This window comes from Ostrea edulis, chromosome 6, assembly GCF_947568905.1.
Source record: "Ostrea edulis chromosome 6, xbOstEdul1.1, whole genome shotgun sequence".
NCBI lineage: Eukaryota > Metazoa > Mollusca > Bivalvia > Ostreida > Ostreidae > Ostrea > Ostrea edulis.
Genome location: NC_079169.1, coordinates 68,163,555 through 68,189,933, shown reverse-complemented (window position 1 = coordinate 68,189,933; position 26,379 = coordinate 68,163,555). Strand labels below are relative to the sequence as shown.

At 35.2% G+C, this 26,379-nt stretch overlaps 1 protein-coding gene across 25 annotated transcripts in view; it reads left to right on the top strand.

Moving 5' to 3' along the window:
* LOC125683264 (poly(rC)-binding protein 3-like) overlaps positions 1-20,893 on the top strand; it is a 79,333-nt gene extending 58,440 nt beyond the window's left edge. For 10 of the 25 annotated variants that reach the window (XM_056140574.1, XM_048924237.2, XM_048924240.2 and 7 more), the window contains 12 exons: positions 4,094-4,266; positions 9,054-9,077; positions 9,189-9,221; positions 9,368-9,484; positions 9,794-9,913; positions 11,798-11,926; positions 13,060-13,179; positions 13,503-13,532; positions 14,300-14,375; positions 14,762-14,936; positions 15,124-15,243; positions 17,867-20,893. In XM_056140574.1, coding sequence (XP_055996549.1) covers positions 4,186-4,266; positions 9,054-9,077; positions 9,189-9,221; positions 9,368-9,484; positions 9,794-9,913; positions 11,798-11,926; positions 13,060-13,179; positions 13,503-13,532; positions 14,300-14,375; positions 14,762-14,936; positions 15,124-15,243; positions 17,867-18,179 — 1,338 coding nt within the window. In that variant the 5' untranslated portion in view covers positions 4,094-4,185 and the 3' untranslated portion in view covers positions 18,180-20,893. Of the gene's footprint in view, positions 1-1,154; positions 2,343-2,669; positions 3,001-3,746; positions 3,951-4,093; positions 4,267-9,053; positions 9,078-9,188; positions 9,222-9,367; positions 9,485-9,793; positions 9,914-11,797; positions 11,927-13,059; positions 13,180-13,502; positions 13,533-14,299; positions 14,376-14,761; positions 14,937-15,123; positions 15,244-17,866 lie in introns of those variants that run through there. The other 15 variants (XM_056140579.1, XM_056140580.1, XM_056140583.1 and 12 more) reach the window with 11 other exon arrangements.
* The last annotated feature ends 5,486 nt before the right edge of the window (positions 20,894-26,379 follow it).

Sequence of the window (26,379 nt, the reverse complement as noted above, 5' to 3'; positions counted from 1 at the left end):
TGCATTGTTTAGCCCTTGTACTTGGGAATAGTACATTAAGATAAGTGTCAAATGTGTCAATAATTTGGTGCTTAGTGTACATGTTCCAAGAAATTTCTCCACAAACTGACACTTGAAAATATTTGCAGACTTTGTTGTAAACATACGGTGATTGCTGGAGAGACAAATGATTACCTGGTGAGAACAACAAAGGTATGAGAAAGGTCAGTTAGCAGGATACCGAGAGATCAAAGGTCCGCAAGTCCAAAGGTTTTCATGATGTCCAATTCTTTTAATTTCCAATGAAGGTATAATCTATGCTAATCAGTGCTTGTGGAAAAGCTCTGTCGGGGTTAGTACCAAAGGGGCAGATGTTTTGTTCAAAGTCTGGACAGTAAAGAGCCCTATGTGGTCAGTGTTTTTGAGATGCAACAGAAGTTCATCTGCAGGTATTTAAGAAAAGGTCAGGTGGTCTTAAGAACAATAAATATGACTCTAGTGGTCATTGCAACTTCTGTGGTTAAATGCATGAACTCTTGTACTTTACATAGATGTGAAGAATACATGTACTAAATGACTTGGAAGTCAGAGTGCAGTACTGATATGTCAAAGCGTTGATGGTCATTTGCGAATTTAGTAACTTATGGATCAGTTCCATTGTAAAGAAAAATGGGACACTCTGGGTTTGATCTAAAGTGACAGAAAATGATATTTTTCCAGGTAGGGTGAGGTGTTTTCCTCCATTTTTGTCCAGTTTTCCTCCGATTTCTGAGGAATTCAGTCACATCCCTTGAAGTTGACCACACTGTATTTAACAGCAATCACAGTAAACTTACATAAAAGAATTGGTCAATTAAAGAATTAATCAGTCAGTGATTGATTTACAGCTGATAGTCCCAGATTAAGTTAGTATTAGTGGTTTGATAGTTTAACAATTGTATAATTCATTATGGAGGCAGTCCTTTATAAGAAATTGATCACTGCAGGGGAGTATGAATGATTACTGATTGATTATTAATCAAATCTATTTACTATTGATTATTGATCTAATTGATTTACTATGTTTTGTTTTTATGGTACTTACTATTTACATAATACACACAGGTTTGATGAGCTAAACCTGCATAAATTTGTTGTCCAAGTAGTTGATAAGCTGCCTACATTGCCTGTTCAAACAGCAGTTGAATTTGAATATTTGAAGGGGTGATAAAATGATAGTGAGGGCCAGACTGGTGACCATTGGACCAGGATGAGAGGGGACCAGGCTCTTATCAATTATTAAACAAACAACTGTTATCTTGTAAGCATAGTAATGATTGCTACTTGTAATTCATGTATAAACCCTAACTGTTCAATAGGGGAGGAAAGCTGCATATGATCTGTGAATCAAAATTTTAAATGCAAGCTAAATTCAAATAAGGTATGCTTTTTCTTGTAAGATATAGAATAATTTTTTTCTCAAATATAAAGCTTTTTCTAAAGTGGCAGAGATGATTGTCGAAGATCAATTATCATGTGTTGTTTACACTGCACGTAGTAATGATGAGCTTAAAGATTCATTAAATTATATATACTTCTATTATACTAGGTAAAGTGAATATGAATTGTTATTCATGATTCTTCAGTATTTATTCACAATTAGTTTCTTTTTAATTTTGGATAGACTAGACTATCTAGTTTCAGATTATAGTATAATATCAACACCCCCATTATACGAGCGCATTAATTATGTCAGAGTTTATATATATACATATGAGGAATTTGCCTTAGAGAAAGGATTGAACTGTGTGTTATGGTCACGAAATTGTCAACAAAAACATGGTCAAAGCAAGCTTACAGTGGACAACAATTGAACTTAAGCCAGGGCTTTATCAGTGGACAATAAAACTGTTGCATAAAAACCAAGTCACTGAGGTATAGGGAAGGGGATTATGGTAATCTTAATCAGCTTAAGAAGTCATTTAGAGGGATAAAACAGATTTCAGTATTGTGAAGCATATTGACAGTTATGTCACTTCAATAGCTAAAAGTAATGAGAGGCGATTGTTCCAAGGCATTTGTTCTGATTTTAATGGAGAAAAGATTTTATTGAAATTCTATAGAAAATTACACGACCAGCATTGATTCCATTTGTGTGAAGGGGACTAATTATGAAGGAAACATTGGAAAATGATGCAAAATTATGTTCCTTGGTTAGGGGAGGAGTAACTGGATATTTTTTTTAATCTCGCATATTGATTTTGGAGGCACTGTGATTTACAGAAACATATTTGTCGCAAACATGACCATGTAGAAAAAAAAAAAGAAGTCGGAATATTGATTATTTTAGAGAAATAAAACATTTTTGGTGTACCTTCTTGCAGGTAAGTCAAGTTAATTTGTTGCTACAAATGAAGCTTAATCAAGATCATTAATACATGGGAAAACTCTAATAAAAAATCTTTTTGGTCATGTAAATTAAAGTTTGATATGTCTTTAGTGAATATTTGGATTAGATATGAATTATTTGTAAACTAGATTTTACTGAATTCCATAACAATCCAAAAAGAAAATAAAACGTTGAGTGAAAATGTGAATTAAAATCACTCCCCTGATTTGAAGGAACAGTGAAATGTTGACCAATTACATGTGCCCTTCGGTCCAGGATGCCCCGTACTGGGCTATTATCTCCCCTGTGAGAGGTTCACACCGGGTGGTGATTATCTATCTTAGGAGGTGGATCTAATCAATTAGGGGTGTATATATAGATATCTTGTAGGGACATGAATACCTTAATTCTGATCCAGCAACCAGTCAGCCAAACCAGCTGTTTGCGTTTGCATATATCCATGGATATATAAATGTGGGAGGTTCTTTTGTGCGTACATACACTCACTTGCCAGTTTGGTATATTGTGTTGAGTATATGTGCTTGACACTTTGTGCTGTAGTAGAGATAAACAAGCAGATAGACAGATTTTATTAGCTATAGATGTTGGAGATATTTAACTATCAGACATGATGCATCTTTTACAGAAAAAAGGTGAGAGGGTGGCTTTTTTATTACCTTGAGAAGAGTTTCTTGTGATGAATTGGATGTTAAAAATTGGGTTGTAGTTTTAAATTCATTAATTTTCTATTGGTGGGGGTTTGATATTGAAAATGAAACAGTTTCCCGTAGGTCTGAACTATCAAAAATCTTAAAATTATGGCAGATTTTTTTTTTTATGATTATATGATTTAAAAAGACTGTAATTCTTCACAGCTGTTTCTTATTAGATATTCATAGAATTTGTAAGCAAAAAATATTCCCATGGAAGAAAGCATGTAACAGATTGAATGGGGAACCGAAAGAAATGTTTCTTTTCAGTGGTTTTCTAACTGAGTTGTTATTTTGCAAGATGTTACCCCGAGACATTAATGCAAACTCTCCATCGCCGTGTTTTTCTTACTGTCCTTCGCGTGTATTATAATATCTCCAACAAAAATTGACAATCAATGGGAGAAATTTTCACTTAATTCTAGAGTGTGTAAAGGACTTTGTTGTGAGATGTAACCCCAGAGAATGCTGTTTTGAGATGATTCGAGGGGCCCTGGTTGTGGTTTTTGAAAGTTTTTTTTTGTGGATGTACACTGCAGAGTAGTTTGTTATTTTTTTTCTAAATCCTACTATGTTCCTTGAAGTGCCTTATTTCTAGTGTTAAGATTTAAATGTACGTTCAAGTGTTGGAAAGTGACATGTAATTATAGAAGCACAATGTTCCAATGCAATGAGTATGTAAGAGGATGCTAGATTATAAATGCATGTATGATGTTGTGATCAGAATTTCACTCAGTATCAGTGGAATCATATGATAACACTCAGGCTTAATCTGTAGATAAATATGTAAATTTATACACTGTAAATTCAGGAGAAGTGTGCCTGGGCATAATATTCACTTTGCTTTCACTTATTGTGAGAGCATTGGTAGTGGGAGTGTCTATATTATTGTCGTAAGAAGAGAATTGTCTTCGTGCATCAACTTCTCGCATTTCATAATGGATTCTTGATTAATTTTTGTTTTTGTATTTTTCATGTTGTCATTGACTTATGTGATGAAATAATTACCGATTTTTTTTTTTCATTCTCATTTTAGGCCGTTGATTTAATCGTCCAGGAGATCAGATTGCCCTGACAAAGAGGAACCTCAGCGTTCCTCCATTTTCATTTTGTTTTTTTCACCGTGACATGGCCAGTGAGAAAAAAATGGTCCTCAACGACAATGTACCGGTCAGTCTGCTGACAGTCCGCATGATAATGCAAGGAAAGGTGAGTGACTGTCCACACCCTCCTACAAGGAGTGAAGCTCGTGTTTGTGAGAGACGTAGTTCAGAACAATTAGGCAGGCTATAATGATCGTAATGAACAAAACAACATCACATAGTAATGACTGGTTGGAAGCAAATTGTAGAATATCAAATTTTCTTATCACATTTTCGACTCCTCAGTGCTGCTTTGGAAAAGTCTCTCTGTACAACTCTGACACCATGTAATAAGACCTTTATCAAGTTTTATATCTCTTGAATTCTGTAGTGCTCTCATTTGTTTGCCATTTAACACCTAATTTGCCAAGATAAGATAGAGAGGAATCAGAAAGCTATTACACTAAGCTGATGTGTTAAATCTGATTGCATTAGAATTTTATTGATGATCTTCAAGAGCTCTATATAGCCTCAGTTAGCCAAATAACTGTCATGTACTTCAAATCGTCAGGTCCAACAGGAACTAAGAAGACATAGATGTTTTACGTTAGGTTAAGAAACAGGATATGGGAAGTCTTTTGTGTTAAGGCGTAAAAAATTACATTTTTCTTATCTGATGCCTTAGAGAGAAAAAAAAAACCAAAAAAGAAGAGACCATTACGTTTATACAACCAAGGTTAACAATCATGATGACTTTTCTGCACTCATACTTAGTGTATGAAGTTATCAGGTCATCTGACATCCTTTGACAAGACTAAGGGCTCAGACAATGTTCTTGTGAGAGGATTTTGTCAGAATCTAACAAGTGCAGGCAGGTGTTTTGGCAATTATGATCACCATTCATGGCCTCTCTCCACCCCAATGTTATTCTTAAGACTGTCATATCAAATAGGTGGCTACTATCAACATTTGAAGATTAATTCTGGTCAGGAACAAATCTATACCAAAATGGTTGTTCTATGTGCGATAGGAACAGAGAACACTGACACAGGTTTTAGGCTGTCGAAAAGTTTTGACTGAAAACAAAAAACTGCAGTGTTCTCTTCTTCAATCACATGTAGAACTACCATTTTAGTATAGATTTGTTCCCGAGAAAATTCCTCAAATATTGATATATGTTTTGTGACAATTTGTTATTGATAAAGGTGTTACTTACTCGTTTGAATATTTCCTTGTGTTGACTTTTGTCACCATTTTTCCATGTAATACATCATGTCATAGTCATGTGATTCACCACCATGTTGCAAATGGCAAAAATATCATTAGAAAGCAGAGGCAGCACCAAAGAATGGGAACATGATTTAAACATGTCTGATGCAGTGGGAAGAGGGGAGAGTTCTACGTAGAGGTCTTTCATTCAAATTGTCGCAACATTTGCAAATTGTGATGTCGGTTATATAGTATGTCTGAAGATTGATATTGCAAACCTAAAACTGAATGCCATCAATAAGATGTTTTTTATTCTAGATATTTGAAAGACCATGTCATTGATATGATCATAAACATTAGAATTAGGTAATGTGTTCTGGTAGAAGTCCAACAAGAAAACAATTCATCAGAACTTCCCTAGATTTTGATTATCGCTGATGGCACACTGAGGCATATTTAATTACATGGACTAAGCCTAGGTCTTATGAATTAATTTCGATCTGAGAAGTAGATTGTAAATTAGTCTGGATTCTGGACTGTCTGCATAGAATGTCAATTAAGATTCAATATCCATTTTTTAATCTTGGTAATTTGTTGTCTGACATCAGGAGAGGGCATCCTAGTTTCTTCTTTCCATATCGAATGTTGTTCACAGTAAAACTGAGATGATGTTATACCTTCAGAGAGCAAGTTCAGTCTCTAAGAAGTTAATTAATTTTTGCCAATTTTGAATCCTTTGACTGAAATTTGTTTTCTCCGGGAAATATTGCTTTACTGATTTAAGGTAGAAGTGCGCCTTTGTTTTCTCTGGGAAATGTTGCTTTACTGATTTAAGGTAGTAGTGCGCCTTTGTTTTCTCTGGGAAATGTTGCATTACTGATTTAAGGTAGTAGTGCGCCTTTGTTTTCTCTGGGAAATGTTGCTTTACTGATTTAAGGTAGTAGTGCGCCTTTGTTTTCTCTGGGAAATGTTGCTTTACTGATTTAAGGTAGTAGTGCGCCTTTGTTTTCTCTGGGAAGTATTGCATTACTGATTTAAGGTAGTAGTGCGCCTTTGTTTTCTCTGGGAAGTATTGCTTTACTGATTTAAGGTAGAAGTGTGCCTTTGTTTTCTCTGGGAAGTATTGCATTACTGATTTAAGGTAGTAGTGTTCCTTCTGGACATACCTGTATGTTCTGTCAGTCTTGGATTTCTTGTTTCGAACAGTCTATGGATTGCAGAAGAGAAATTCTTTTTTTATGTTTGGTAGCAAAGTGTCTTTCACACTTGATTTCTTGATACTAGAACCCATTTACTCTTACAAAATTTGAATCGATCTGTATTTGAATCAATCTAACAATGATAAGTTTGCATGTATATTTGCAGTCATGAGATCTGTTGTGATTGATCTCTAGAGAACCAGTGCATTTAGAATTGTGCAGAAATCCATGCAAATATTAAACTTGTAGATATAGAAACTGAAAGTAGAAATTTCCCATCGTTTAATGTATGTAAACATGGGTAATGTAACATATACAGAGGTAAGCGAACAGTCACCGTGATTTTATATTACTACGACGAGCTCATCTTAGGAATGTTAATTTCGAAAAAGAGACAGTTGTTTCATTTGAAATGGATGAAAACTGCATGCAGTTGTAAATATCACACGTGGGTGTAAATATCACTCGCGTTATTTTAACACCAGGCATGGACGTCTTCATTTTCAGTTTCATAGAGACTGATTGCAATTGATCCTAGCATTGATACTTAAGATGAAGTTGGTTTCAGAAAGACCCGATTTTTTAAAGTTCCCTATGGAGGGAGACAATTTTTACTTGAAGTACAGTTGAAGATCATTGTGAGCTGTTTACACTCAGGAAAGATATATTTTAGATCATTTTTTTTAAACCGATCTAAATCCCCAAGTATACATGGGGTCTAACTAAGGTTAACAGAATGAAATCTGATCGAAGAGAGAAGGAATGCGACACATACAGTTGTCAATCATAATTAATAGCTCAAAAGATCTTTGGAAAGGACAAGCCAGACACCCTGATCCACCATTGATAGCTGTTTTTCTCTATAATTGACAGTCCCAGGGAGTGCTGGAAACAAGTGAATGACAGGGGTTGATATATATGGACTATTCCTTCTAAAGCATGGAATAGCATAGATCAGCTTACAGTCGGCTCCAAGCCCCAAACTGACAGTATAATAGAAACCTTAACATGCTGGAGGTTACATGTTTTATTGGGTGCTGAGGAAATATTTTGGACTGGTCGGGGAGTAAATCAGTCTTCGGAATCACAAATCCAGCATTTTCAATGGCATCTATGTGGCTGTATTGAATTATTACGTATTTTACAGTAATGTCGTGAGACAAACTGGGTTCTTTAAATTTGTCAGCAGCCCTTTGCATATTTTGGAAATTTTCCCCAAGATGTTTTTGGTAATCTTTAGGAAAATCTTCGGAAAAAATCAATGGGTATAAATACAATAGCCTGCATCATTCTGTACAATGTTTACGCACAATTTGCAACCTAGCAACTGCAGGTTAAATCACTGTATCTTAATCAGCATCGCTATTGTCAAAGAAAAATGGTAGACATTGTTTTTATGGCAGTTTGTTTCAAGACCAAGTCTTGGTAATGTAAACTGAAGTCTGCATACATGGCAGATATTTTTGAATTGCTGATCACAAGATGTTTTCTCTTCAACCAATCCATTTTCAGTCAAGGCAAATCAAAAAATCCTCAAAAACCTTTTCAGGTAAAAGGAACTATGCTCTTTTAAAAAGGAAATATAATTGAGAGTGGAAAGCCCTTAATGGATGTTTTGGTCTTTGAGTTTTTCCTTAATGAACATGGGTAGTATTGATCATATTAAGCACAGTGCAAGCGTTCCTTGAGAATTTGACGATCTTAAGTTTCATGTAATTGCAAATACATGCAAATGATACAGTAAGAGGTTTTCCTTCAATATGGATCCAAGTTGTTCATTGATATATTATAAAATGAAGTCCAGTGTGTGCAGCACGTTATACCCGTGGGGTGGGGGGGGCATCATGCATTAGCACTGTGTTTGAATTATGGAAAATGATTGATAATACGGGACTTTCGAGATACGGATCCACTCTGACTTTTATCGCGCGTTGAACGTAATTTGTAGGGCATGTTACTTCCGGATTACAATAACAACTAAGTAAACAAGCATGGAATACTTCAATTTGCTATAAAATTCCTGCATTCAATTACTATATTTGAAAGAATGGAATCACTATAACCATTCATAGGAAAATGCATTTGATTAAATTGTGTGAGTTGGCGAGGGAAGTAAATCTAAGGAGTATCTTTAGGGTATTGGTAAAACTTCACGCCTTGCATCCAATGATACGCGTCTAAATGACATTTTCCCTTCCATCTAATTTACACCCAGGTACTAAGCACCAATAGTGACTTGAATCGTCATCGTAGGACTGCGCATAGCTCTTTACGGACCGTCTGCTAGCGCAACACCATTTGCATCGTTGTAAACTTTGCCCTACAATTGGTTATTATCACGTGACGGTGGTGTATAAAAGTCAAATATAATCGGTCGTTCCGGCACATCCCGAAAGTTCCGTATTAAACAGTAAATTAGTAATATTTTATCTCATTTTGTTGCATTGACCAGTAGATTAAAGAACACAGATATCTAATAATTTTCTTTACTTTAATTTCGTTGCAGGAAGTAGGGAGCATTATTGGAAAGGTCAGTGTTGATTTTTTTTAATCATTTATCAATGTGAAGTTTGAATACACTTATTTCTTTAGTGATTGTGAGTTGTATGGCATTAACTTGATATTTTTTGGTCTTTTGCAGAAAGGTGACAATATCAAGAAATTTAGAGAAGATGTAAGCTCCATCTTGCATATCTTTCCAAGTTAAATATCTTCACAAGCTGTAGCATTTGTTCATTGTTTTGTTTTTTGGTTGTTATTTTTTTCTTCTGTTCCAGAAATGGCTGATATTTTGATGGGTTTTTTTGTTGTTTTTGATAGAGTGGTGCTAAGATTAACATATCAGATGGCTCATGTCCGGAGCGTATTGTGACTGTTACTGGGACCACAGAGTGTATCCACAAGGCATTCACTATGATATGTAAAAAGTTTGAAGAAGTAAGTCGCTTTATTTGAACGGATTACTTAGTCTTTCTTCTATTGGAAAAATTGCTTCTTGAAAAGGCAATGCCTATTCTCAGCAAAAATAATGTTTCTGTAATATGGATTTAAATATTCAGAAGTAAATTTTTTTTTATCAAATCATATTTAATCAATGATAATTATTGTAGATGTAATTTCAGGCTTGGATTTCTCGAAAAAAATTCTAACTTTTCATTTATTCGAACAGTCAAAATTTGAGTAAAATCTCTGACTGATGCCAAAACTGGTCCCTGCTTCTGATGAATGAGATTTGTTGTGTTTCAGGACTTACAGAACACGCCCACAGTGCCTAAACCTCCTGTAACACTACGATTGGTCGTCCCAGCTAGTCAGTGTGGATCCCTCATAGGAAAAGGAGGATCCAAAATCAAGGAAATTCGGGAAGTATGTTCATAAAGGAAGAACATTCAACAAAAGTGCAAATATCTTGAAGTTAGAATTCAAAGAGATTCCATATGATATAAATTATGTTGAATAATAGTGAGATGAGCAGAACTTTCCTGGTTTTCTCTGTGGCAGGAACGAATGTTTTGTTTCAGACTTGGCCATCAAAACACCAATATTAATTGGTAAAGAATTAACAGATGGTGGAAGCATTCTTACTTTAGAAGTTTATTAATGTTTTCTGTCTCAGATCACAGTGTTCTTCAAAAAATAAATAAGTTGTCTGTATCACACAAAATGGTACTCATTAAAATCATACAATTTCATAGTAGCTTTTAGAATTTGGAGCACTCTTTTTAAGAGACTTCTCGAATAGATGTAGGATTCCCCAAATGATGTGAAGAGAAATTAGAATTTTTTTTAATCCATTGAGCTCCGGTAGAGTTTTAGGTGCTCAAGAAGCATATGTTGTTACAGTGTATGTTTTTGTTAGAGCTTGCTTGAAACGAAACTCTATCTATACATATGTTGGAGACCTTAATAATGTTGTAAGTGGTAAGGATTTTTCCACCAGAAATTTATAGTTATCCAGATACCTGCACTGGTATGAACTTGCTCATAATACACTGCTGCATGGGTCCCCGGTAATGCTGATTTGTAAACCATCTTTTGCTGCCATTGGCAAGGAAAACGACATGTTAATTGTACCCAGGATTATGCGTAAAAGTATTTTCACTGACTTAATAAGCAAAAGCAAGAAATGTAATGTTTTGTCAGAAAATGCTCAAATGCAAACCCTATTTCTCCAGAAAGAGCTGACCTGTTTATGAAATAGAAAATATTTATATTTAGCTTTTTTGCCAAGTCTGTTATTTTGTAAATGAAATCCAGGTGTTGGAGAACTGTATAGGGGTTCAGTCCTGGCATCAGGGACCAGGGTGCTGACTGTAGTAATGCCAGAGTAATGACACCTCTTGTGGCTAGGAATGCAGCTCCTGGATAAATTGTCATTACTCCTCTTATTCCCTCCTCTCCTCACCACTTATGCTAAATCAGAAAAACCTGACTGATGGCAATAATTAGCTGGGGGTTACTCTAGTAGAAAGAGCCAAAGAATTTCCCTGTGTTACCTGCCTTGCTAGACAATTCATGAGGGAACATCTAATTACACACTAAGCATCAAAAATAGAGCTATGGTTTTGGTGATAATTGAAGTCTGTGTGGAGAAACTTGGACAAAAATCAGTAACAGATTGATAAATTAAATCTCGGTGACAATTCCTTTCCTTGAATGATTAATACAGTGTAATTTCATTCACGTATTGGACTTAAAAAGTATTAAGAGTTATACTCTTGGAGATTTTTTTTTAAGTAAGTCCCAAATCCTATCGCCCTTTAAATATATCTTTACACTCAGCTTGAAAGAATTTTCTATTTGGCACATCCAGTGAGCTGTAACCTGAAGAAATGAATGTCCGCCTATGAATTTCATTAAGTACAAGATAATCTTTGACTCATTCTCTCATTCGGGGACAAATTTTTTGCTGTCATACAAATATGCTAATTAGTTTACACATTTCCCTCTCTTGGGGATCCGAAGTAAATTTTTATTCATACATACGCAAGTATTTCTCTGGAGAACTATTATTGAATAAAAAGAAAATTAAAAATAAATTAGATTGAAAACAATTCATTGCAAATGAAAAAAGAGTAAATGAATTTACATGTACAAAACCCAATGAACTTGAATACACATGATTTATCCTAAATTTCCAAAATTAATCCTTTGGATATTTGGGGAAATGAAGTACAACTAACTTTTTGAAAATTGCAAAAATATAAGTAATTTTTTTGTAATCAATATTTATTCATTTTTATTCTTCAGACTACGGGTGCTTCAATTCAGGTGGCATCAGAAATGCTACCAAATTCCACAGAAAGGGCAGTAACTGTGTCAGGAACGGCAGATGCTATAACGCTCTGCATACAGAATATCTGCAGCATTATGTTGGAAGTAAGTCTTTATTATTGCATGTTGTAACGCTTATTTTTCCAGTCTACTTCAAAATTAAGTGAGCATTTCACAGATGGAAAAAGAAAGTGTAGATTGTACTCCCCTGAAAAAGATTACTCACAACATATGAGCATATAGTTCTGTCGTTTTGTTTCTTCAACAAATGAAAGGATCACAGATGTTGAGCATACATAATAATATGATTTTGTAGGTTACTAGGTCAATAGATGACACAAATTCTGAAGTGCATGAATTCATTTGTTATTGGTTCTCTGCGAGATAATTTGCGTTAATTGTATTTTTCTGGGTTTATCTTCAGCTAGTCTCGCCCTAAGATCGCAGTGAGAACACGCGTATGTGAACTTATACAACTATAGTTATACCCCAAAATGTTCTCACCTAATTTGCTTCACAAAGTTTTCTAACCTCCTTATAATTGTTCATTTTTCTTGCACAAAATATTCCAAAATACCAAATGCTTCTACTAAATTCTACCTGCATCTGTTTCAAATGATTAATGTGATGTATATTTGTACAATATCAATTTTAAGTTTTGTTCCTACATTGTTGTAACATATAACTATATAGTACATACATTTTATGAAGTGAAGCTACTAAATTCATGCGATTTTTTTTATACTCCAATTTTCCAGGCATCAGAACAGGGGCGTGCCTGTCTCCCTTTGTCACCATGGTTACTGCTTTTGTCCTTATTGACTAGTATTGTAGCTAATTACGCCCGAAACAATGGCTGAAAATATGATATTAGCTCCTCAGAGTTCTGTTGTTGTAGAGATGATCCCTTGCTGCACTTGGCCCCCTGCTTAAGTAGATATAAACTAACTGGACTGCGAATATTAACTTGAGCTGTTGGTGTTGTGGCCCCATTTAGTCAATTTCTCAGATTCTTTATGTGCAAGACTGCCACCTTCAAATATCAAATGCTAAAATCTCTTATCATTTTAAAAAGAAGAAAAAAAGGATTAAAATGACTTTGGTCATGGATCTGAGACTATGAAATCAGTTGGAAGCCATTGTTTCACCTGAATATGGTAAAATGCTGTAGCTATACAACTCTTCCTTCTATGTGACCTTTAACCTTTGGTATTTGACCTCTCCTCTTCCTTACGCAGTCCCCTCCTAAAGGAGCAACTATCCAATACCGTCCAAAACCTGTGGTCCCTCCGGTCATTTTTGCTGGGGGTCAGGCATACACTGTTCCTGGACAGATGCAGGGGGTTCAGGCCACAGAGGTAAGGCAATGGGCACGTTCGTAGTGGGTTACGTGTGTTTTAGTTTGAATGAAAGTTTTTTCCAGAAAATTGACATGCTCTTTATGCAGTGCATTATTATTTGAAAATTAAAGACAATTATATTTCTTTTTGAAAGTTCTTTAGTTTTGACATTTTTTGTTTTTCTGTTAGAAGAGTGTTTCTGTGATGAGGATAAGGAATTTTCCCCACTATATTTTTTTTACTAACCGTAATGCTCGTTTTTTTTAATGGCAAGGTGTGTCATTTTTGATTGATAAAGTAAATTAAAGCCTTCAAATGACCTCATTACCTTAAATTCACAGAAAGAGAGACTTGGAATTCAGAAAATGGAGGTAAAATTGCAAACCATAGACTAGCCTCTGACTATTTAATGGGGATCGCTGTACTTTAATGCTTTGTGAGAGGAAGGAGTTCAGTGTAGACTAGAATTCATGAATGTTATTTTAACAGCACTAAATACTAACTTGCACTGACCGTATTCTGATTAATTCTCACTGATATACATATATAATTAGTTTAATAGACGGCTTCTATCCACTTCTCTAATTGATGCTGCAAAGTTTTTCACGTTAAAAAAACTTATGTGATTTCATTGATTGAATTTATATGGTAGATATGGAATTATTTTTGTGAAAATGGGTCACATTGTCATGAGTTTCTTTTTGTTTCTCAAAATTTTGTTAATCACCTTTGTTGCTAATACACATGATCAGGATTATTTATTTTTACCAAAAAATGTTTTACAAATTTAATAGACCTTCATTAGTGAATAAAAATTATCCACTATTAAAGAACAATTACCAGAGTTTACTTTTCTTTCATAAGAAGTGGACTAAGTTGGAAATAATCATTGAAATCTTGGGTGTTTGAAATCTGCATGGTGTTTACTTACTTATAACCTGTTAAATGTAAGATGCATTAATTGCGGTTCCACTGTTTATTAACCAAGTTTTGTGTTTCAATTTTCAAACTGTGTATGAATTCTGTATCAACTTCTTAAAAAATGCTTTGTAATAATTTGCTTTGTAATCCATTTAAAAACTTCTCTGAGATCAGTAATTGTGAACTGTATGTCAAGTTGAATGATTTGTTCTTCAAGCTAACCAAGTTACATCAGCTGTCCTTGGGCCAGCCAATTCCCATAATTCCTTGTACGTCACCACAGCTAATTCAAGGTAATCCAATCAAATTCAAACACTAACAATCCAATCAAATTCAAACATGGGAACAAGAGCATTCAGCCAACCTCCATTAAGGCTTCCCAGACTTAATTATGATATTTTCAGGAGTTGTTCTGTTTTGTTTGAGTATATACCATCCCACTCTCAAGAGTCCTGAATCCACCAACCTGATCTCCTCTAAAATTTAATCAAATGTAACCAGTTGTGAGATTAGCGATCTCTGGGGAAGTTCTCTTTATATCTATAGTCCTTCTAACAAGGACACACACACACACACACCCCTAACTCTATGATGGAGGTAAAAAGTGTGAAGTAAAATTGAGAAATGATTAAATGTTATGAAATTTGTGTAGATTGATAAGTGTGATCTTTCTTAACAGCCACTATGCCAGGGTTACCTCACATGGCTGCTGCGTATCCAAGGGCAACCAACACCATGCCGCAGGCTCTCCCTGCTCAACCACAACAACAGCAGACAACAACAGAAATGGCCATTCCAAATGACCTCATAGGCTGTATAATTGGCAGGGGTGGACAGAAAATCAATGAGATTAGGTAGATAATAATCAGTAGTCACTGGTCAAAGTGCAGGAATTTGAAAGGGAGGAAGCCCTTCTGTAAAAGGATCAAATAATCTGAAAAAATTGGATCAACAGTATTTCTGAAGTTTACCCTTTTTCTTGTAACATTGCTTTTTTAGGACCTATGGTATTAAGACTGTGTTCTGGTTTCTCTTTGACAGACAAATGTCAGGTGCTATGATTAAAATTTCCAATGCGGAGGAGGGCGCCCCTGACAGGAAAGTGACCATAACAGGAACTCCAGAAACTATAGGACTGGCTCAGTACCTGATAAACACCAGGTGTGTATACCCACAACAGGTCTATTACTATTGATCAGCGGGGGGCATACACTATATCTCAATCTCTGGCACGTGGCCAATTACAGACAAGCAATTGGAGGCATTGCCAGATTTCACAAGGGTACATGGCTTTAGTATTGTTGGTACTGAAAAAGTTTTATGAATAATTGGAAAAGTGTAGTTTTTCAAATCATTCACTATTTTACTAGAGATACTTGACAGTGTTTTGTATGATAGTGTTGACTTACTCTTGAAGTCATCATCATCAGAAGTGATTTGATGCATAATATATATATTGAGGCTTTTTTGTTGTTTTTTATAAGATTATTTGAGTGTAGATAATAGGTTAGATTTCAGTTTTGCTGTGCTTTATTTTAAGTGACAAATAACTTAAAAAGAAAAGACCTAATTAAAATATTTATTTGTATACATATATGCGACTGTTGAGTCAGATTATGTATATAAATTGTTTTTATTATTTATTTATTAGTTTGTAAATTTTGTATGAAGATGTGTATAGAAGTGTTTATGTGCTGACATAATACTCATGTTAAAATGGTTGTGCTTTCTACGATTTTCATGTGGGCATTTGTTTATGAAATTGTTGATCTGTCATGCAACAAAGTAAGGTTTTTTTACTGGGAGATGTATGTGTCTTTACTGTAAGGGTATGAAATATTCTTGGGGGAAATCTCACAGAAAGTCAGAAAATGCATGAATGAATCTCACCGTGCCCATTTGTGGGTAGTGCTATTATGGGAAAACATTAGATATGCACAGAGGACGTGAAAGTTCCACGCACACTTTGTGTTAAACACACAGACAAAAAAAAATTGAATGAGAAAACATATCATAAGAACAGAATTACAGCTGATTAAACACAAGATATAATGGCCAACTTAATGGAGTATAGGTGTGGAGATGGGCAGAGTTAAAGGGAGGGGTAAAAGAAAGGAGCGGGCGGAGGGAGTGGTAAACACCCCCTCCACCACACCATAGGTGTTGCATTGCAATTCCTTCTACAGTACTAGGGATATGAAAGCCAATGGCAATAGGACACTTGATTTAAGATTATGCAAATTTTTAGACTATGAGAAATTTTTGATAGTTTTTTTTTAATGTACAAAATGCACAATGAAGATGGCCACTCTACAACAATGAATAGATAATATTAAACAGATATATATGCTTGATATACATTTTTTACGGACAGTCCTCTTCTTTTTGACTTTTAACAATTGCATTTGGGTGATATGTCACATGTTTAAAAACTTATGGTGACTTTTAATTTTTCATCACATATGCATTCACAGTGGGCAGCTTGTAGTATTTGGGCAATTATGTACATTGGTTGTTTACTTGTTCATGAATTCATTTATATGAAGTAATTTTATGGTAGACTGACCTGCCAACACACTTTACCTTTGAACCCTACATGAAATTGACGAACAATATTTTACGATAGGTCAAATGTTGTTTATTTTTGTCCCTTGGTTAAAGAAACGGGAGTTTGGGGACAGATGAGAACTTAATCACCATAACTGCACAGCAGCATTTTTTGTTGAAGAAATCCAACTCAATTTCGACCAGTAAATTTCATCTGAGTCATTCAGTACCTCACTAACCTGTCTGTCCCGCTAACCTTTGGCACCTGGTAGTAACAAATTCGTCATATTTATTTTAATTATTTTGTAGTTTGACACATCCACAGCACTTATGATTATTTATATCATGCTTCTGTTTTCTTTTTCTTGGCTAAATTTTTTAGAAATTTTTGCAAATTTTTGTTGTGTCTGAATGCATATACTGTACACCAGTGAACTGAGTGATACCTGCTTCGTAGATCACATGACACGCAGTAGAGACGTAGATCCACTTTACAACTTTGGTTGTGCATTTCACATACAGGGTGGTGTTAATTTCAGACAGGGGGTTTTGTTGCCAAGTTGATGTTGAAAATGCTGAAAGCTTAGATGATCAATTCTATTTATTAGATGACCATACAACCCTTATTGTGCCATCTTAGAGAGTTTCATTATATTTATTTGATCTGCCTTATTAAAGTGCACCTATAAAAATGCTAGAGTTCAATATTTGTACAGCGCATTTCTTTCTATACATACACTAACCACGAAAGTCACGACTGTGATCATTTCAAGAATCTTTTCTTCTGTAGAGTAAGTTTTGATAAATTTTAATGTTAAAGAATTTTTGATGTCATATTAGATTTCTTGAAATGTTTGTTGATATTGTTGTTTCATGAGATCGGAAGTTCACAACAAGATCAACGCTGCAGGTGTAAAGTCTCACAAATATTTCGCTGCATTTTTCTGAGTGCAAAAATAGACCTGGACGGCTTTTTGTTTTTTTCTATCAACAAATTTAACCAATGTCATAATTTGTGGAAAGCTTTTTGAATTTTACTAATTTTATTTTTCTGTAACATTTTTATCAAAAATTATTTTTTGTTTTCATATATGAAGTAAAACTCAGAATTTTCATTGAAATATTTGCATGATTTTATTCCTGCATGGTTGTGTGAACTTTTGACCTCATGTGTGTATTTGAATGGTTTATATATCCTATTCTAATACTTTTTCCCTTCCCTTTTTTCTTTCTGCAGCATGGAATTGCATAAGACTCTGACCCTTGACCCGAGTTCATCGACCCAAAATACTACCCCGACCTTGACCTCTGTTCAATCCCAACATGCACCTATGGCAATTCCAATCAATCAACTGGCGATGAAGCCGATACCACTAATCGGATATAATGGACTAAGTGGAATTGCGGGATTAAATGGCATTAATGGACTTAATGGACTAAATGTTCCAGTTATTGACAGTGTGGCAGCAGCCAATCAGAAAAATTTAACAACTAAAATGCGCGTAGGTCTGACCTCGGTGAGAGCAGACCCCAAGTTCTCCCCATACTGATGAAGAGGGTTGTTTGGGGGTTATTGTACTCATGTTAAAATATATGTAGACATTTTTCCTTCATCCATTGTTTTTAAAAGCTAAGTTGTTATGTCTAAAGCTTTATGACATCAGAGATCCGCACTATTAATGCCAAAAAAAATTCACTTTTTTTCTTCTTCATTGGTTTCTGTGTTTTCGTATGTGTAGTCTTTTGTGTTTCATGTAATTTAGAAAAATCCCATTAGAGATGCACTACATATCGAAAACACATATCATGCCAATTGCACATCAGATTTAAGATCGCAACCACCTGTTTTTTCCCCCCATACGTTCAGCAGTGGCAGCATTACATTAGTGTCTAACTACAGAAAATTATTTTAATCTTGGTTTTTTAAATATCATTTTGACATCATAAATTCAATGGCTGCTTGCTGGATCTAAATTTGTTTCCATTTCAGGAAGGAAACATAAAATTTGATTTTTTAAGAATCAGAGACTACTTGCGAGTATATTTGTAATAAAAAAAAAATTAAATGGAAAGCAGTAACATTTTGTTTGGAATATATCTCTATTTTGCTACCTTACCAATTATTTTTCTGGAAACGTGATACAGAAGTTGTTAAACTTTTGAATGGCTGTATATTTTTTAGCTTTTAATAGTGGCTTGGCTGCATCTGTGCATTATTATATGGGTTCCCTGTGATACCCAGTTATCTTTCTTCTCTTGTTAATTTCTAAAGGATATGCGTCTCACACTAGAGAAATCCATGCATTGAATTTTGTGCGAAAAATTTACTGGTTCAAATTGGTGGTAGTAGCCGCAAACTGTCCCCCTCAATATTTTTTCATGTTAATAGTTTTATGTAACTCTTTTTCAGGAGAACTTGAAATTTGCATTGAATTTTGTGGTTTTTATCTTTAGTATTGTAGAAACATGTAGTTTGTGTTGATATTTATGATTTTGTACATTTGTTGACTTATTACCAATTGTGTATAAACTTCAAACATGAAAGGATAGTGTTCAGATATTTATTGTGGTTTTTTGTGTGAAGCCAAAATGTTGGGGTTTTTTTTAAAAGAGGGAGCTTCTTGCATCCCACCATCCTTACTCATTTTTCATGAGTGCTTAATCTTCTTATTATATGAAAACCACTTGTTAAAGTACAGAGAAATGATCATTACTGTGTATTGTTTATTTTATTGATAGTTGTACCGCAGGTTGAGTCCCTGTAGTTTGGTTTTAATTAACATATACCCTTTGATTGCTTGTAACAATTTTGTTGTATACCATTTATGGGTTTATTCTTGCCATGGAGGTTGTAGGGGAAAAAAAACTCTTTTTAACATTGCATTATATGGTTGTCTCATCGTACTGGAAGCTGTGTAGTTATGGTGATGAAGTGAATTCAGTCATTTTTGTATGAAGTTCACATGGGAAGTCAGGAACTGACGCCATGCCAACATAAGTATGTGTTTCTAATACAAGGTCAAAAACAGGTCACCGGAACATTCCATAGTGCAAATATTGCCCAAGTTTTGTTTTTTTCTCTCTGAAAGAATGATTGTGGTCCTTAATTGTGCTTATGACACCCCTATTTTGCCCAAGTTTCTTAATTTTGATTATATTATTTAAAAGGGTTTTAAAACAAAAATTGATATATTCGAAGTTGCTGGCAACAATGTGTAACATTTTTCAATAGAAATTTTTAAAGAAAAGTTGACTGTCGAGACCCTAGGAAGGGAAGCTTATCTATCTGTTTTGACAAATGTCTCTATTTTTCATATCTTTTAGTTTTAAGGGTCAGATATAGTCCAAGTCCCATTTTCATGTTTTCAATCAGTGATTATATATATATATATATATATATATATATTTGTTTTAAGTGTACATATATATATATGGAGGGCTCTACCATATTTAAATTAAATACCTCAATCAGGACTCTTGCACTAAATGGTACACCGAGCAGACACATGTAAATTTTGACAAACTGTAGCTAGTAATTCCCACATCATCTAGTCAGACATTTAAAGTGACTGAGCTCATACCCCCTATAATATTTTGTATCATTAATGACTGTGATAAATTTTGATTTGATTTTTTTCTTTCAAATTTTTATTTCACTCAAAAATTGTCTGCTTGGTGGTTCATTTACTGCTTTGATGCCAAACTTCAATTGTAAAGGTGGAACCTTAAAAGCATAATTATTTTGATTGTTTTTGCAATATATATACCTATAGATATATTATCATGTTTGCAATATACATTTATATATAAATACTTGACATGATTTATTTGTGTTTGCATGTTACAATTAAAAAAAAATGTTGATCATGTTTCATCTCAAGTAAGTTCAATATTGATTATACAAGCCCAAAGTACACATAGGAAAAAAAACGAAAATCATGGACAATAAGTAAGTCATTGTCATTTCTTTTCTTGTTTCTTCTCCAGTCTTAGATTTGTCAGGTAAAAAAGTAAGGATGAAAAAAAAAAAATGCGAACTTACAGTGGCAGCTTCTGTTTCAGTAAATTCTGTTAAACGATCCTCTATATTTAGAGAAATCAGTAGAGAAACGGCAAAGAAATGACAGTGGCTCTTGTAATCATTCATAGGAAACTGCCGAGTTGAATGCATGCTAATTAAGGTTCACATGTGAAAAGTGTGCAATTTCTTTCTTTTTTTTTTTACTTGATAATTTATGACCAATAAATCTGTTTTGATGAAACACGGAAGAGTGCTGTTGTTCTTTAGCAGAGGGGTACAATACTGAAGGAATGGTGATGAAACAAGAGGAAATTTTATAGAACAGGAAACTTGTTGTCCTTCATTACAAGTGAAGTTGATGTCATCATGCACACATATGCATTCACACTGTTGCAGCTTTTTATCTCGGTGACATGACTATTTAGTTCCTAAGTCATTTGAATATCTTCAACTTCTTTCTATTTAATGATGAAATTTGTTGTGAAATATTATCATTGAATTGGCACCTATCGGCTTCCGTAGGTTTAAACAAAGTATTGGTTATTGTGTTCTTGCATTTAAAAGCAGTGTTGCCTAATTGCAATAATATTTTCTTTATCATTTCATTTGTAGACTACATGAACGCGCATGAATACGTTAGGTACATTGTTCAATCTCTACCCAGAGTTATCGTTCCTTACACTCACATTAGCAGTGTTATTCCCACATGTAAATCCATTCTGACGAAAATATATATATTATCTGAAATGAAATAACGAATTCTATATTTGCTTTGTTTAAATAGATAAACAACAAACTAGTTAAGATAATTTACATACTGCACGTGGTACATTTTTACGGGAATACTTCATGTTTACAAACAAAACGAAGGAAGTATTTGAAGACTTCGAGAGAATAAGTTGTATCGATACCTGCTACAAAGTGTGTCCGGGCTGTTACTGTTTTGTATTTTGTGGTAGGCTTTTGATATTTGACATACAAGTAACAATAAATGTCCATCTCATGTAGATGTGCTGGGTACCTTTGATCTTAACTTTTATGTTTACACAATTTTTGAAGGGTAAATTCCTCCACCCGATGTGTCGTGTTCTTAGTTTGTGACGTTGCATTTCCATATATGCTTAAAAGCATAATACGCATGTTTTACCATACTTTGAAGATTCAGAATTAAAGCTTATAAGACGGTACTGTATACGCCACCCCTTGTTGGAAATCGCGGGCTAGTCGACTCTGAGGCCTTTGATTTTAAGTATGGGACATCTAATCTAACGTGTATTGTCATGGTAAAAAGGGTTCTCCAGAATTGTGAAATTCATAGCCCTTGGGTCAGCAGTTCTGGTGAAAGGGTTGGGCTTAATATAGGGAATGAATGTATTAATTCCTCTACAAAGGAGAGGTAGGATAGGGGCCTCATGATTCCCATTGTGAGTGATCATCATGGACTAATTTGAAGCATATATTACTTCAGAGAATGCATGTATATAGGACATACTGGCCTATATCACAAACTTGCATATTTTGTACAACTGTATTGCTGCAACTTTGGTATAAAAGTCGTACATAGGCATACAGAGATGTGCTCTATCAGGGGTGGATCCAGAAATTTTTAAAAGGTGGGGCTTCTACCGTGAATTTTGGTGTTCAATTGGGGTGGGTGGGACCCGAATTTTGGTGTTCAATGCGGGGGGGGGGGGGGGTATTTTTACCCTTATTAGCTCACCTGAACTGAAAGCTCTTGAAAGTGAGCTTTTCTGATCACCCGTACGGACGTAAACTTTTCACATTTTCGACTTCTCCAGAACCACTGGGCCAATTTCAACCAAACTTGGTATAAAGCATCCTTAGGTGAAGGGCTTTCAGGTTTATTCAAATGAAGGGCCATGTCCTTTTCAAAGGGAAGATAATCATGAAAATGCAAAAATAGGGTGGGGTCATTTAAAAATCTTCTCAAGAACCACTGGGTCAGAAGAGCTGAAAATTACATGATAGCTTCATGGCATAGTGCAGATTCCAATTTGTCAAAACCATGCATGATCCCCAGGAGTATTTTTAGGCCCCAATAGGGAATCAAAGTTTTACTTGCAAATTAATATATAGGGGAAATCTTTAAAAGTCTTCTTCTCAAGAACCATTAGGTCAGGAAAGTACAAATTTACATAAAAAGCTTCCTGACATAGTGAAGATTCAAGGTTGTTAAATCATGGCCCCCGTGGTAGGATGGGGCCACAATAGGGGATCAAATTTTTACATTCAAATATACAGGGAAAATCCTCTCAAGAACCACTGGGCCAGAAAAGTTTACATTTACATGAAAGCTTCCTGACATAGTGCATATTCAAGTTTGTAAAAATCATGGCCCCCGGGGTTAGGTTTGGACCACAATAGGGATAAAAGTTTTACTTGTCAATATATATAGAAAATATTTAAATATGGGTCAAGGTGACTTCGGTGAGCGATGTGGCCCATGGGCCTCTTGTTAGCAAAATTTTCTGACGAAAAGTGGGAGGTCATGAGTTCGAGTCCCGCTCGTGCCACGGCTGTGTCAAAACTAAGACGTTATAACATAGGTAGTGATCACGGGTCTTTCGGATACAACCTTAAAAACGGAGGTCCCGTGTCGCGGGAGGCGTTGGCACTAGTTTTAACGCGCTTTATGAAGTATGATGGCATGGAGCATCGCAGTTCATACCCTTATGTATTTTCAAAACTGAAATTCATTTCTTAAACATACCAGAGATTCTTTCAGAAAACTAAACGATTTCACATTCTCCTCTACACCCCGTTCATTCCTGATGTGACAATCACTAATGAACGCAGCAATACATTCTATGGAATTAGCGACGACACTTTGCACCTTTATTAATACGTATATTGATAAATACGCTTGTACATTAAGAACGTACCTACCAGTTGGATCAATGTGGATCTAATTTGAAATTATTCGTATTTCTTATACTTGCTACTGGTTCACGTGTCGAACCAAATTGATTTTTATAACCAATTTATTTAAACCAGTAGACGGAACAAAACAGGTATTCGAATGGAAACCTCGAATACCCAGAATAATCCATTCATTCTTGTTATGGAGTAAGATTTAATTTCCGTTAAATTTGTTTCCCAAACAAAAGAAATTACAATTCTTTCTGAAATTAGAACACAGCAACACTATGTTTGCCCAACTCTCTATTTTGTATTGCTTATAGGAGTTATGAGATTGATCACTGTTCGTTATCGTCGCCTTTCATCAATATACCAGCAGATGTAAAATATTATTTAAAAAAAAAACAACAAGCAAAATGACTGAATTAATAATAATTGATAATATATTAGATTTAATATTTAAAAAAAAAACACCCAAAAAACTAAAGGAACTGACGCTATTGGTCAAAGCGTCGCGGCTGCGGTTTCATTTCTGTGGAAGCCCATAAGGAGGAAAGTGAGATGATTGTAAACCTTATAGTGAATACGTTGACCATTCTAAAGTTTCAGTTAAAGTCCTCGTGGATTCCAACAAAGAAGGTGTTCGGCTTGAATGGTGTCAAAAAACCTAACTAAATTCAGATCGATACCTACAGGAGATTTTTAAACAAATGTCATTGCTATACTTTCATGTAAATTAAACGAATTTGATTGATTTAGAAACATTTGTTAATCAAAGGCTTCGAGGGCCTCATAGTCTACTCGTTCACGATTTCCAACAAGGGGGGGGGGGGTATATACAGCATTATAAAACAAAATGTGCATGCATAAGTATACCATACTAAACACCATTTTGTTCGATGTTAAAAACGAGACCAATATTTTGTTAGTATGATAAACTATGAAAATTAATACGATTTAACAATTTCGACAAATTATTTACGGATATCATTTAGGATTCAATACGCAAGAGCTTGTTCTGCGTATGGTCAGTTTTTAAATCGAGGCAGGCTACTGACAAACAACTTGATGGTGCAGGGATTTCAACAGTCTCGTTTAAAGTCAGCATTTTGCAAATTCTATGGTCTTTATAACGATCTAGTTTTCCCGTACAACCTATCATTGGAGCTTAACGCAGTCAATTGCTGTCTGACGTGTTTCATACCGATTGTTAGACCGTTCTTGGCACACTGATTTTGACTACGGATAACTTCGTTTACCTGATCAAGATATAGAGCTCACGGAGGGTGTGACCAGTCGATAGGGAATGCTTACTCCTCCTAGGCACTTGGTCCCACCTCTGGTGTATCCAGGGGATAGTGTTTGCCCAACTCTATTTTGTTTGCTTATAGGAGTTATGAGATTGATTACTGTTCGTTATCTTCACCTTTCATACTGGTCTACTCAATGTACGATTGTTGATTGTATCGAGAGACGTTTTAAGTATCGGTGAAGGGCTTCAAATTTAGGCCTATGCTCGGCGCTTACGACCATTGAGCAGTGAGGGTTCTTTAGTGTGCCACACCTACTATGACACGGGACATCCTCATCTCCGAGGACCCATAACATTCACACCTGATGCCGAGCGTTTGGCAATGGAACTGTCACTACCTGTTTTAACGACTAAGGCCTGTCGCGGCAGGGATTCAAACCTCGGGCTTCCGCATGCGGGGCGAACGCTCTAACCTCTAGGCCACCGCGGCGGCAGTATACTCAATGTAAGGAGAAAACGATGGTTTTAGAATGTTTATTTATGAAGGGATGACGTTTATGGTGGATGTGCGCAAGCACTCGAGAAAACATTAGAAACACCATGGGAGATTTACAGTATGTAGTCTTACTGAATGGTGATTTCACGCTAGACATGAAATCCCCCCTCTTCCATTGCTCAAATCGCCGCGGTGGTCTTGAGGTAGGGCGTTCGCCCCGCATGCGGAAGGTTGGGGTTCGAATCCAGGCCGCGACAGACTTAAGTCATTAAAACAGATAATGATAATTCCATCACCACACACTCGGCATAAAGTGTATAACTTGGATGTACTTGTATACGAGGGTTGTCCAGTATGTAATGTGTATTGTACGATATCTCAAAAGCATTCGACTCAAGTAGTGAAATGAACATTACATCCCTTCAAAATATTCTCCAAGGTTTGAAATACATAATTTCAATCTCTGAATCCATTTCTGAAATGCGTCACGGTACGCTCATTTAGTAGACCTCTGAGGCACTGACTGATGGCTGAGCCAAGGTCTTGTCGGGAATTGTAACGACGACCAGATAAGAACTTTTTTAAAGTTTTGGAAAAGGGAAAAAGTCGCATGGGGCTAGATCTGGAGAGTATGGTGGGTGTGGCAAGACGGTAACCTTCTCTGACTTCAAAAATTGCTTCACAAGCTCAGATGTATAATGATACAATCCATGAAATTTCTAAATCATCTAATAGAGTCAAAAAATTCCCTAGCTCGTGAGATCTTGATTTATACATGGGATTCTAATCCATGGGCTATGAATATTAAGCACTGCTTAAAAAATTTTGGATTTCCTGCTTTGACTGAACTTTTACCTCATAATTCATTAAAACCTGTTATCAATATGATTTCACAACGCATTAATGACCAAGTATTACAATATCAAAACTCAAAAATATCTTTTTCAAATAAACTTACATTCTTTAGAAATGTATATGAAATGAACTCAAGGTCTGCTTATGTTGATATCCTTACATATAGATTAGATAGGTCTGCATTAGCAAAGCTTAGACTGAGTTCACACAATTTAGAAATTGAAAGAGGAAGACATATTGGAGTTT